The following is a 12,462-nucleotide window of genomic DNA, read 5'->3' as shown; positions in this document are numbered from 1 at the left end:
ATCTTAAGAGCAGATGTTTTTATTTTATTTCGCTTATAATTGCTTACTCAATGTAGTATTTCATCTCGATGTGTCTTTGATATGATTTAAATCAAATGCCTCGTCATTATAATTCGCTTCGGATAACGAAGAAAGTGATAGAGGTTATTGAAAACGAAAAAATTTCGATTGACAAATTAGTTGGTATTCTTGACACAGCAATTATAGGACTTGAACAGCGGAACTTTGTAACTGAACACGAAATTATGTCTGTTTATAGAATTAAAGAGAATGTATTATCACATAAAAAACGAAGCAACTTAAACAACTTACATTGAAAGAAATGTTTAATAAAGTAAACAAATAAATATTAAGCTTTTTTTTTTTGTAAATTTTGATACCCTTTGGATCATAATTGTTCTTTATTTCGTAAATTACGGTTTCATATTTTTAATTTTATAATTTCTGCATGCCATTTTACCAGATTTAAACTGATGATCTATAATCCGGAAAAATCGATAATCCGGAATCGCCGAAGTCCCGACGAGTCCGGATTAACGACTTTTGACTGTATTTCATGTTTGATAAAAATTTTTTTAGAAGGAGATCCCTGAATACAGTATATTGCATTACAATTTCAGTGTCAGCATCATCTATGTATCCATTGTTCACATCATTTTCATCATATTATAAAAATTATCTTTGAGATCATAAATGGATGCCCATGATATTTAATTTGAAAATTGATAGGCTTGTTCCACTTTTTAGCAATATATTCTTCTTAGTTCTTTCAGATAATCACACTCAGTTGTGAGTTCTTTTTTTTTTTTTTTTTTTTTTTTTTTTTTTTTTTTTTTTTTTTTTTTGTGATTCCTTTTTTTTCTAGATAATTACTAAAGTTTGAGTATTTAGGCCCTTAAAACTAATAAGAAAGACAGGCATAAAAGACATTAAAAGTTCAGTTTATCAGATTATACGTCCACTAGTATTTGAGACTGATAGGTTTCTTCATATCATGTTTTCATTCTCTTTGCTAATGGATAGATCATATTCTGTTTTACTTTGTCAAAAAAAATCTTTCTTTTTATATGATGATTATGACTAGCTGATTGCAATTTAGGCACTAAAAACTAGCAAATAAATTCCTTAAAACTTGGGGAAATAAACATTTAAAACCACTTGCACATAATTAAAGTCATAAAAATGTAAACTATAGAATTAATAAATATGCAAAGATTATTATGTCAAAGTTAATTTAATAATATGCAAAAATTTGAATATTACTTACAAATATTGGGTTATCTGCATACTGAAAATTTTGTAGGAATAATTCTGATCTTACTTACTAAATTGTACATTATACCTGTTACTGCTATTAAACTTTTTTTTTTTTTTTTTTTTTTTTTTAATTTTATTTTCAAACTGAAAACTAGTGCAATGAAGCATAGATGGTAAAATGAATTTATCACCTTTTTCACATATATTGGTGCTTTGCCTAGAAATTTTACCATGCATGGAATATTTGGGCAAGCAGTCATATTTTTTTCAGTCTTCCTGCTATCAGTAGAAAAGGGCACTTTCTGATTATTCACATTGCCAATTCCAAATTTAGTGTTTCTCATTCTTTATTCATTTTTGATATTTTGTTAATATGATCCTGGTGTGACCTGCAGGTAGGACATCCATGAAACACTGAATCATCTATTTCATGTTTGATAAAAATTTTTTTAGAAGGAGATCCCTGAATACAATATATTGCATTACAATTTCAGTGTCAGCATCATCTATGTATCCATTGTGACCATTGTGGTCCATTGACCTATGTATCCATTGTGGTCATGACTCGTTTACTTTCAAGAGTATTCACATGCTCATCAGTGACTTTGGAGAGAAATGTTTATTTGGGTATCTTTATGTTCCGTTTCAACAATGCATCAGTGCCGTCTACTTTTTTACATTCGTTAAAAAAATAAAACAACATACCTTTTCAAAAAATCCTTCTGTAATTTTTTTTAGCTTTTGTTTCTCAGATGTACATAGTGATCTGTTTTCTTTAAAAGAAATAAATGAAATAAATAAATAAACAGAGATTTGCAAAAATTTGGCACCACTTACAACATTTTAAGGCTGTGCACAGACAGCAATCACAGTCGCCCAAGAATAATCGAAACTTCAATGTAATGAAAATGAAAGAGGACAAACTGTACAGTCCATTATGATTTTTTACCACAGAAACAAATGTACTCCATGTGAAAAGAAATACGAATCAGAAAAATGACCATTGAATTTCAAAAGTGCACATCCACATGTTATGCTACACTTTTACACAAGCTGCCACATAAATACATTTTGGCAATATTGTGGTTAGCCTTTAAATAAGAATTTTTCTGTTACATCTATCATTTCACGAATGGCTATTTATGATTTTTACATCAATTTTATCCCCGTTCAGCAATAATTTTGATAATTTTTATGCAAGGTAGATTCACAAGTAATTCTTTTGTTTACTTTTGAGAAAGTTATTGCAGACTTTGATGTATCATGGAAATATGAATGTGATGTATTTCACGTGAGGATTCTTGACTTTAAAAATAGTTGGCTTAGATTCCTTGAAAATTCAGAATTTTGGTGGCTTGATATAGTTGGGGGGGGGAAGCTTATTTGCCTTTTACAGCTCTTGGTTTTTTAGATTATGTTTCAGCCCACAAAATATCTTTACCAAACTTGTTGGATTTTTTTTTTTTTTTTTTTTTTTTTTTTTTTAGGATATAAAACTTGCAGAATAAATCACTTCCATCCACTGAAAAATCATTTAATTTTAATGCTTACACAAAACCATTAAAATTTTTGCTTTATACATCATAAATGTGACTAAATTAAAAACTCGAATATCTGATCTAAAAAAATATAGCGCCACATGTGTGAAAGACACATTTCTTGCGATATCCATGGTATAAATAAAATAACAGTAATAAAAAACTTAATAAATTATGTGATTCAAATCTTATTTATTGCAACAACTTAAACTATTATGGCACTTTATGACCTCTCTTTTCGACTTTCAGCAGAGTGTATCTGTGATTGTCAACATACATTGGTGAGGGTCCGAATATACAAGAATGTAGTGAAATATTCGGTCTTTCACCGACGTATTTGGTGAATGTTGATATTCTCTGGTAAAAGTCGACATTCTCCAATTTCGGTCTTTCACGGTAACATATATATATATATATAAATGTATATATATATATGTAAGATAAAAATATATGAATCAGAATTATAATATAACTATAAACATTAATTCTTCTTCTCTATTCTGAAATCGTAATAACTTCTCTGCATTGCGTCATTTCTAGATCACTCTATGGCCCGTGCAACTCTGATGACGTAATAATTAAGAACTGAAACTGCCACTGTAAACCAAAACTTTTCTCTTCGCCGTGCTTCCATCCTTCATAACTACGCACTTCAGCTTTTGCTCTCTACTGTGCTAAGATGTAATTTCGCTGGCTTGCTTTCTATCTCAACAATATCAAAAATGTAAATCTGTGGAAAGGCACGAGTAGAGTGCCAAATGATTGTGGCCACAAATATCATTTGCAAATAAAAATGGAATTAAAACTGCCTCGACTGCCAAGTTCTTTAGATATTACCAAGTTAGCATTACTAGCATACTATGTAATCAAAATTTTTTCAATATGGGTCTAATCACACATCTACAGTGTTCCGTTTTTTCCTTTGCTTTTATTATGACAATTAAGTCGACAGGATTTGAACAAAAACATAAAATTTTATTCAATCAAATAAACAGCATTTTGTTCTATGGCTTTTTGTCATCTCTATGGCAACTGGAAAATTCTTTTTTATTTTTAGAAGTCTTTAGGTTAATTCACTTAATTTATAAACAATTTATCTGCAAAGGAGTCTCCAAAGTGAACTCTAGTCCATTCATAGAATTTTGAAATGACCTCACGAAACAAATTCTGATGAATATGTAAGTGGGGGTAAAAAATATTCAAGCCATACACTAAGTCTTTATTTAACATTTATCTAAATATGGGGCCAAGCATTATCATGGTAGAAGACAACACCTTGACGATTGATCAGTTCTAAGCACTTTTTCTAGCTGCTTTTAAAACTGACATTTTGGAAAAGGTTTTTTTTTTTTTTTTTTTTCTGAATTTGTCTGATCAGGACGCCTATTCTATGCTCCAAGAGTCGGCTGCAGTTTATAGGCCACCAGATGTCGCTGTTAGTGAAAAATAGATCTGCCCAACATCCCATATTCTGTGAGTACAGAAGTTGTGGAAAGTGTAGGAAAAAAGGTTCCTGCGTCATCAGTCAGGCTTGTGCAGTTGAGGTTCCATGTAGATGATGGCTTTGTATGTGTTTTCACCACCGATTTTTTTCATATTTAAATGAAGAATATGGTCGTAGATCAGTGGCGAATTTATAGAAAACGTGACGATGCTTTTGCTCTTCCAGAAGATTTTTTCATAGCCTAGTTTAGACTACCAAAATTTATAGTTATTTTAATTTGTGATGAACTGAGAGTATATTTGGAGTTACATTCAGAAAACAAGAATGCTATTCCTACTGAAAGAAAGGTTATTTATGCTTTTCCTGAAATAATATATATATGTTGTAATTATATAGTTTAAAATTGTAGGAAGTAATATTTCTTCCAATTTTTTGTAAAGTATTTATCTAGTGCATAATCTTTCTTCAGTTAATAATAGTATAGCAATTCGAGAAGAGTCTTCTTGATTTATGTACAGCAAGAATTAAGTTTATTTTAAAATATAACAGTGGAATACCTTAAGAATAATATTGTGGACACAGTAAAGAATGTTGTTCATTATTACAGAAATTCATAAATTCATTCCACTTCCTGGAAAATAAGCTTTGATATGCAAGGTGCATGCTTTTCTTTCTGTAAGACTCAACTTCTGTCAAAGAGTTTGTATCCCAGGAAAAGAGAAACTTTCAGTAAGAGGTTAGAATTGATTTTTAATTTTAAAACTTTTGAGGTCAAAAGAATTTTCTGTTGAAATTGTAATACAATTACATAAAAAGAAGTGCCAAAACTCTTTTATTTAGGGCTGCATTATGCTCCATTTCGAAGTACTGTTTATCTCAGAAACTGAGAAATACTGAGGCCTTGGCACAATTTAAGCTTTGAATCTACTTTTAATTAGTGGAAACCTCCTTATAATTTGCAAAAGATTTGTGCTTGTGCCATTAGTAAGTAGTATACTTGTAGATTTTATATACAGTTGATTCCGGTTAATCGGACCACATCGTGAAGCAATCGTTTTGGTCCTAATAACCGACCGGTCCGATTACACGAACATGGCGTATGTTGTAAGACGGGACATGCTATATGTAGCAAACAGTAAATGTACATGTAAATCATGTACTAAATTGTAATTATGACTTCTCTTGTGCGGTACACACGTATGACGAACATACATGTACAAACAGGAACTACTGTCAAACTTTTTTCATTGAGAAAATTAATTTGGAAACAAATTCTAAGAAACAATCTCCACGATACTCAACAAGCGAAGCACAAGAAAACAATTTCTTACCAAGTTCTAGTCAAAATTTGAAGAACTTATCCAATGTGATCTGACACGTTCTCTTGACGTTTTGCACGGGAACGAAATCGCCACAAACATCCAACACTGCTATGGGATTGCCTTCATTTCCCTCCTGCATGAAATTCTGACGCAAAGTTTCAATGTATTTCCTCGCATCCTGTGTTGTCACTTGCACCAACTTATTAGTGGCATCATCATCATCACTTTCTTGGTCTTCCGATGCTGTCATGTGTTTTCCTGCAACTCGAGTAACAATTGCAGCGTTGTAATCTTCATTTTCATTGTAGTATTAAAGCTCGTTGTCAATGGATAAAAATTCTTCGCAATTTTGTACCTGTTAAAGTTCCACATGTAAATCATCATTTTCACTTTCAATGAGCATGTCCATATCCATCTCCAAAGCCAAGTGCTTAAAGCCACTGTTAGAAAAACAGGTCTGAATTGTCTCACTGCTCACTTTTTGCCAGCTCCCGGCCACAAATGTAACTGCTTGTAAGAGTATGGATAAGTTGACCTTTGCATTGATGTAATTAACCAACTTTGCACGATAAAGAGTCTTCAAATTTTTGATGATGCCCATGTCCATTGGCTGGACCAAAGCTGTGGTCTTGAGAGGTAGAAATTCCAGTTGGATGTTCTTCAAGCAATCTAAATGAGGATGTGCTGCACAATTGTCAAGAAGAAGCAACACTTTTTTCAACTGGCGTTGTAGCTCTCTGTCCCAGTCCTTCAGCCATTCTTTAAAAAGTTCAGTGGTCATTCATGCACTTTAAAAAAGCATTCTAATTTCATTTAAATGCATTCTTTAAAAAGTTCAGTGGTTCGCACAATACGCAACTGGTAAACTGTCCATCCTAAGTCCTTTAAAGCAACGAGACTTAGTGCTTTTTCCTATAACCAACAGCTTCCTCTTGTCCGTTCCTGACATGTTTGAGCAGCATAAGACAGTTGCGTGATCCATCGATTTTTGGGAGCTAGAGAGTGCAATGTGTTTGTAACTTAACGAGACATCTGGTGTAGCATGATAATACAGCCCAGTTTCATCAGCATTGTAGATGTCATCTGTTGAAAAATTTTCAAGAAGCTCGGGCAGTTTTGTTGATTTCCATTCTTCAGCATTTGCACTATAAGCACTTTCTTTTTTGTCATGTCTAGATTTCCATCGAGACAACCAACCATTCATAGCTTTAAAGTCATTGTGGCCCAGCTTTTTAGCGAGTTCTTCTGCTTTGCATTTTAACATTGGGTCGCATACTCGCACAAATCATCCAGTAACAATGGGAAACACTTTATTAAGGGCCTCATCAACATTTGGGTCCTTGCCGTCATGCCTTCGTTTTTTGGAAGTTCCTTCACATCCTTTACATTATGCCCATTCTTCTCGCAGCTCATTCTCTTGTTTTAGGAAGCACGAAATTGTAGTCTTTGGCAATCCGGTTATTTCCACCAACCAACGCTGATTAGTGTTTCGTGGTTGTTGCTTGATCTTATCCAGGAAACCAATTTTTTCAGCTAATGTCAAGTCCCGTCGTTGTATTTTGGCAGGGCAGACAAGACATGCTCACAGTTCACTGACTAAAATGGTCTAAAAAAACCTTGATATTTCAAGTTCAAGATGTTGTGGTTAAGAGGGAGATAAAATGCTCGTCATTCAAAGCTTTGGCACTAAAACCATCTAAAAAAGGTGATGAAATGATAGCTTTCTCATGTAAACTTTAATCATGATTGACAGGCGGGAATTCCTTTCAGGTGGAGCTGGACACTCTATTGTTCATTTCCTCGAAACTTGGAGTCGCAGGTCAAAGATAATGGTGCGTGAGTTCACCTCCCACCAGTTTTGCTTTTGTCAATTGCTTTAATTCAGCGCTGTCCAACTTATCATAGCCCGCAGGCCATATTTTCTTCACCAAACATTTCAGGGGCCAAGAAGGTTGATAAATGAAAAGTCAGTTTATATTAATTAAAAAAAATATTATTTATACTAAAAAGAAAACTTTAAAATATAAATTATTATGCTCCAAATTAAACCTTAACAATTTTAACTTGTTTCTAAATCCAGTAACATATTTATAAAGACAACACACATTTTGATCTTGTCCTTACAAGGATTTATTCAAAATATTTAAATAATTTGTAACATCCGTGAGGAAAGTAAATGAATAAATAAAATTTTTATCAACTAAATTTGCTGTCAAATTTTCATCGACGACAATTTCTTTTCAAAATGTAAAGAATCTCCTCAAGCACTTTCCAGCACTTAACCAACGAACATTACTATGTAAAAGCAGATCTCCATACTCAGTTTCCAATTCATCCAAAAATGTTTTAAATTTTGTGTGCAAGAGAATGATTTCCTCTGCGAATTAAATTAGTAATTTTGCAAGCCTTATCCATTACGTCTTTTAGATGTAGGGCTAAACCACATAATGCCTCTAATGTAACATACGATATGTTATTCCTTCTTTTTGAAAAAGTCCCCTCGAGCCCAATATTTTTACCCCTCATAGCTCTAGCACCGTCGGTTACAATGCAGTGCACTTGTCAAATCCGTCATACTGCTCTACTGAACATTTTAATTGTTTGTAAATATCTTCACCTTTTGTTGTTCCATGTAATGATTGTAATTTTAAAAGTTCTTCTGAATAATTATAGTTTTCATTTACAGTTCTTATAAAGGTAAGCATTTGACTTGTATTGGAAATGTCTGTGCTTTCATCCAATGGTACCGAAAAATAGCAGCAACTATTGATTAGGTTTTCTAATTTATTAGTGACATGCATGCTAATCTCGTTTACACGTCGGCTTACAGTCTGGTGAGAAAGTGATACTATTTGAAATTTTCTTACCATTTCGTTGTCATTAAATGCTTGAGCCATTTTTATGGCACATTTTTTAATGAATTCTCCATCAAAAACAAAAAAAAAAAAAAAAAAAAAAACTTCAAATGATGCAGCTACAGATGCTTCTTGAAATTTTGGTTCTTGATTAAAATAAATCGTTTGATGATCCCAGCTGCTTTGTCATTTTTTTCACTAGTGGTATTTTCATGTCTCGCATGTACGAATGATACTTTTTTTCATGCACAGAAGATAATGGTGCTTCAAGTTATATTCTTTACACACAGCTATGATTTATAAACATTCCAAACACCGTGGTTTACCATTCTTGTTCAGAATAAATAAATAATCTATCTCTCAGTGATCTTGAAATTCTCGATTTTCGGGGTCTATTTTTCTTTTATTAGTAGCACTCATATTCAATAATTATTTTAATTAATTAATAAATATGAAGTTAAGTTAATAATATTACAACTAAGTCACCCCTCAACAAATTCTCTACAAGACTGCACTCGCACGATTGCATGAATCAACCAAATAGCGCAGGGTAGTGTGCACATCACGTGCGCCAACCATAGATAAACAACAACCAACCACAAATATAACTTTGAGCCAACCATCATCAGACGTTAAACGGATTGCTGCTGTATTTAGCCAGATTATGTGAAGTTAAGCAAACTATACCTACTTTAAATTCAAATTAGATTTAAATTTTCACATAGTAAAATGATTTTAATATTAATAATAATAATTTAGTAACATAAATTTATTCATATTAAAATGTACTCGCGGGTCGTAAAAATAATTTGGTGGGCCGCCAGTTGGACAGCCCTGCTTTAAGGAATTCCTGACCTTTGATAAAGCATTTTCCTGGGGAGCCGCAACTACAGATCCTCCCATATGTCGCAGAATTAAGCAACTCACAATGCAGTTTAATCGAGGAGGAGCCACAAACCTCTAGCAGATAACGCATTGGAACTTTCATTCGCAGCTTACCATTTAAACAGGTATTCCCATTGCATATTCTTCAGTGGCCTGGTAACCATAAAGCATCAAAGCTGTTTCATTCCGAGCATGGCTCTCGCTTGCTCACATTCAAAAAGCTTCAGTAAACCTATTTTTATACATCTATGGCCAACTTGTGACTTCTGTTTCTTATTCCCTCTCACATTTTTTTTATTTATTTATTTATTTATTTATTTTTTTTTTTTTTTTTTTTTTTTTTTTTTTTTTTGTCAGATTAAACGGAATTATGGTGCAAATAAGCGAATAATATTAGGCTTATGTACATAGGATTTGTTTCGGTTCTTTAGGATTTGGTCCGAAAAAGCGGCTGGTCCGATTATCCGGTGGTCCAATTAACCAGATTCGACTGTATCTTCACTCTAGGTGCAGTTCATGCTGCCTTAAAGCACTTACCTGAAATCTTTACCTTCACTCCATATATTACAACCATTTACTTTGTTGGAATGTTTTGAAAATAAATAAAACATGGATTTGTAATTTTAAAATTGATTGAACCTAAAATTTACTTAATAATTATGGTTGGAATGCTATTCATTTTATTGAATATTGATTCATTTCTTTAATTTGTTTTAAAGATATTTTCATTTATTTATATGTTTTACAGGTATAGGTTGGAAAGACGAATCCTTTCTTGGAGCTCAGAATGAGGAATTTGATGCTGTTTTAGAAAATTTAAATAAAAATTATTTGTCAACTGGAAAAGAATTAAGTAAAGATTGTGAAGTGCGTTTAGTACAAAGATGCAAGAAATTTCGTGAAAGATTCCAGTAAGGAAATTTTCAATTGTGTTTGTTTTCTTAACTAATATTATAAATATGTAATGTTACTAGAATAGTTAATTATTCCAGTTAAAAAAATATGAAGTGCATTGGGCTGATCTTTACAATATGGTAACTGGTAGTTTGGCGACATTTTGGAGGCGATAAAGGTTACTACCAGGGACTTTGGTTATAATGTGAGCAGTACTCAGTTCCGATTACGCATTATTTTGTGTGAGGAAAATGAGAGATCATGTAATATGTCATGTGATATTAATGGACGAATTACGGTTCTTTAATCGGAAAAGGGGGAAAATCGGGAAAAAATCTGGAAATTTTGTATTTGCCTTTATTCTGTGTTGTGTGAAACAGTGTTCGTTAATTTTTGGATCCCATGGCCCTAACTAAAGTGAATTCGAAATGGGTATTTAGTGGGATTGAAAGGGGTAATAAGTGTTTCTTTAAGGTTGTGTGATATAGAAGTAAAGATGTTTTATTAAGTTATTTATTTTACCTGGTACCTTGGTGTGAACTATAAGTATGATTTTAAAGATCCTGAAACAGAAATAAGAAAAGTTGATCAGACACGCAATCAAGATTCTGAAGAAGAATAGGTAAGTTAGTATTTTTAATTATTTGAGGATATTATTTTTATGCATTTGTTCTAAATGTAAGGTGGAAGTAAAGTATTTTGCGTAAACGTGCATGGAAATAATTTAAATATTTGACACTAAGTATTTGTAACCATTTGTAATGAAGTAAAGGTATGAATTAGTTAGTGACTTTTGTAATATAATAGATAATGTAGAGGTAAAAGTTTTTGGATATTTTATTTATTTTATACGGGGAAATGTTCATATTTGGAAAGGGTATGTACTTTTTCGCGATCAGGTAATTTCATATATGTTCTTTTTACCGGGTTTAAAGATTCAGAAAATTGTTATGCATTTTCGTGAAATTTTTCTAATTTATGAGAAAAAAGCAGTGTACATGGATATAGTGAAGAGTGTGCATAATGCCATTTTTGTGCAATTCTGGGATGTTTTTTTAAGTAAAAATAAGTACGTAAGTAGTTTTTTAAGTAAAAATAAGTCGACGTGTACATGGTTTAGTGATATTTTAATTAAATTATAGTTATTTTGTGAATTTTATGTTTGTAGGAATTTGGTATACGTTTAAGTTGAAGTAAACGTGCATGGAAATAATTTAAATATTTGACACTAAGTATTTGTAATGCTTGCAGTATGAATTTGTTGGTGACGTGTATAATATAATAGATGATTTAGAGGTAAAAGTTTTTGGATATTTTATTTATTTTATCTGTGGAAATGTTCATATTTGGAAAGGGTATAAACTTTTTCGCGATCAGGTAATTTCATATATGTTCTTTTTACCGGGTTTAAAGATTGAGAAAATTGTCATGTATTTTCGTGAAATTTTTCTAATTTATGAGAAAAAAGCAGTGTTCATGGATATAGTGAAGAGTGTGCGCAATACCATTTTTGTGTAATTCTGGGATTTTTTTTAAGTAAAAATAAGTCGACGTGTACATGGTTTATGTGTATGTGTTATTTTGAAAAACGCGTAAGGAGTATGGTATTGTGCACTTTTTCCCAATTTTTCAGTGAATATTTTTCATGATTAAGCAGTTTTGTTAGATAAAATTTCTAGCATAAGTGTAATTCGGCTAGTAGATTGTTGGAAGAAGTGTTCAGTAGATAAAAAGATAAAAAGAAAAGAAACATGTCTTTACTTCGTGAAGACAAAATGACGGCGGGAAAAAAAAAAATAGAGGGTTGCTGTAAGAGAGTTGGTCGCCAAATGTTCGCCAAAAAAAACGCTAAGTTACCATAATGTGAAGATCAACCATGCATTGCATATATGAGAAAATAACTATGAATTGTGTTTTACACTTTTATGAATTCATAGCTTTACAAAACTAAGAAGATGCTTTGAAATTTGTTTGATATTTGTCTTCAGCATGTTAAGGAACATCATAATGTAGATAAAAATGAAACTTATTGTATTTGTGCTATTGAGCACATTTGTTCCTCCCTGAAAGTAAAACACTCTGTAACATCAAAGTGTACTACCATTTGTGAAACTTAAAAAGCACAATATATGTAATGTGAAAATACAGTATTTGTGAAAAGTTGTTCAACCGATTTAGGGGTGTTAATGTTAAACTGTTTCAAAAAAACTAAAAGAATGTGTGAGAGACCAATTACAGGAATGCAACTTAAAAAGCACAATATATGT

At 32.0% G+C, this 12,462-nt stretch overlaps 1 protein-coding gene across 6 annotated transcripts in view; it reads left to right on the top strand.

The window, feature by feature from the left end:
* LOC118179759 (uncharacterized) overlaps window positions 1–12,462 on the top strand; it is a 44,084-nt gene that overhangs the window by 18,405 nt on the left and 13,217 nt on the right. For all 6 annotated transcript variants that reach the window (XM_085812529.1, XM_085812534.1, XM_085812531.1 and 3 more), the window contains one exon: window positions 10,050–10,212. In XM_085812529.1, the coding sequence (XP_085668655.1) occupies window positions 10,050–10,212 (163 nt within the window). The remainder of the gene's footprint in view (window positions 1–10,049; window positions 10,213–12,462) is intronic.

This window comes from Stegodyphus dumicola, chromosome 3 (assembly GCF_044657685.1).
Source record: "Stegodyphus dumicola isolate Sdum_Otavi_A_Nest chromosome 3, ASM4465768v1".
Classification (NCBI taxonomy): domain Eukaryota; kingdom Metazoa; phylum Arthropoda; class Arachnida; order Araneae; family Eresidae; genus Stegodyphus; species Stegodyphus dumicola.
The sequence above is the reverse complement of the archived record's forward strand: the minus strand, read 5'-3'. Positions and strand labels throughout refer to the sequence as shown.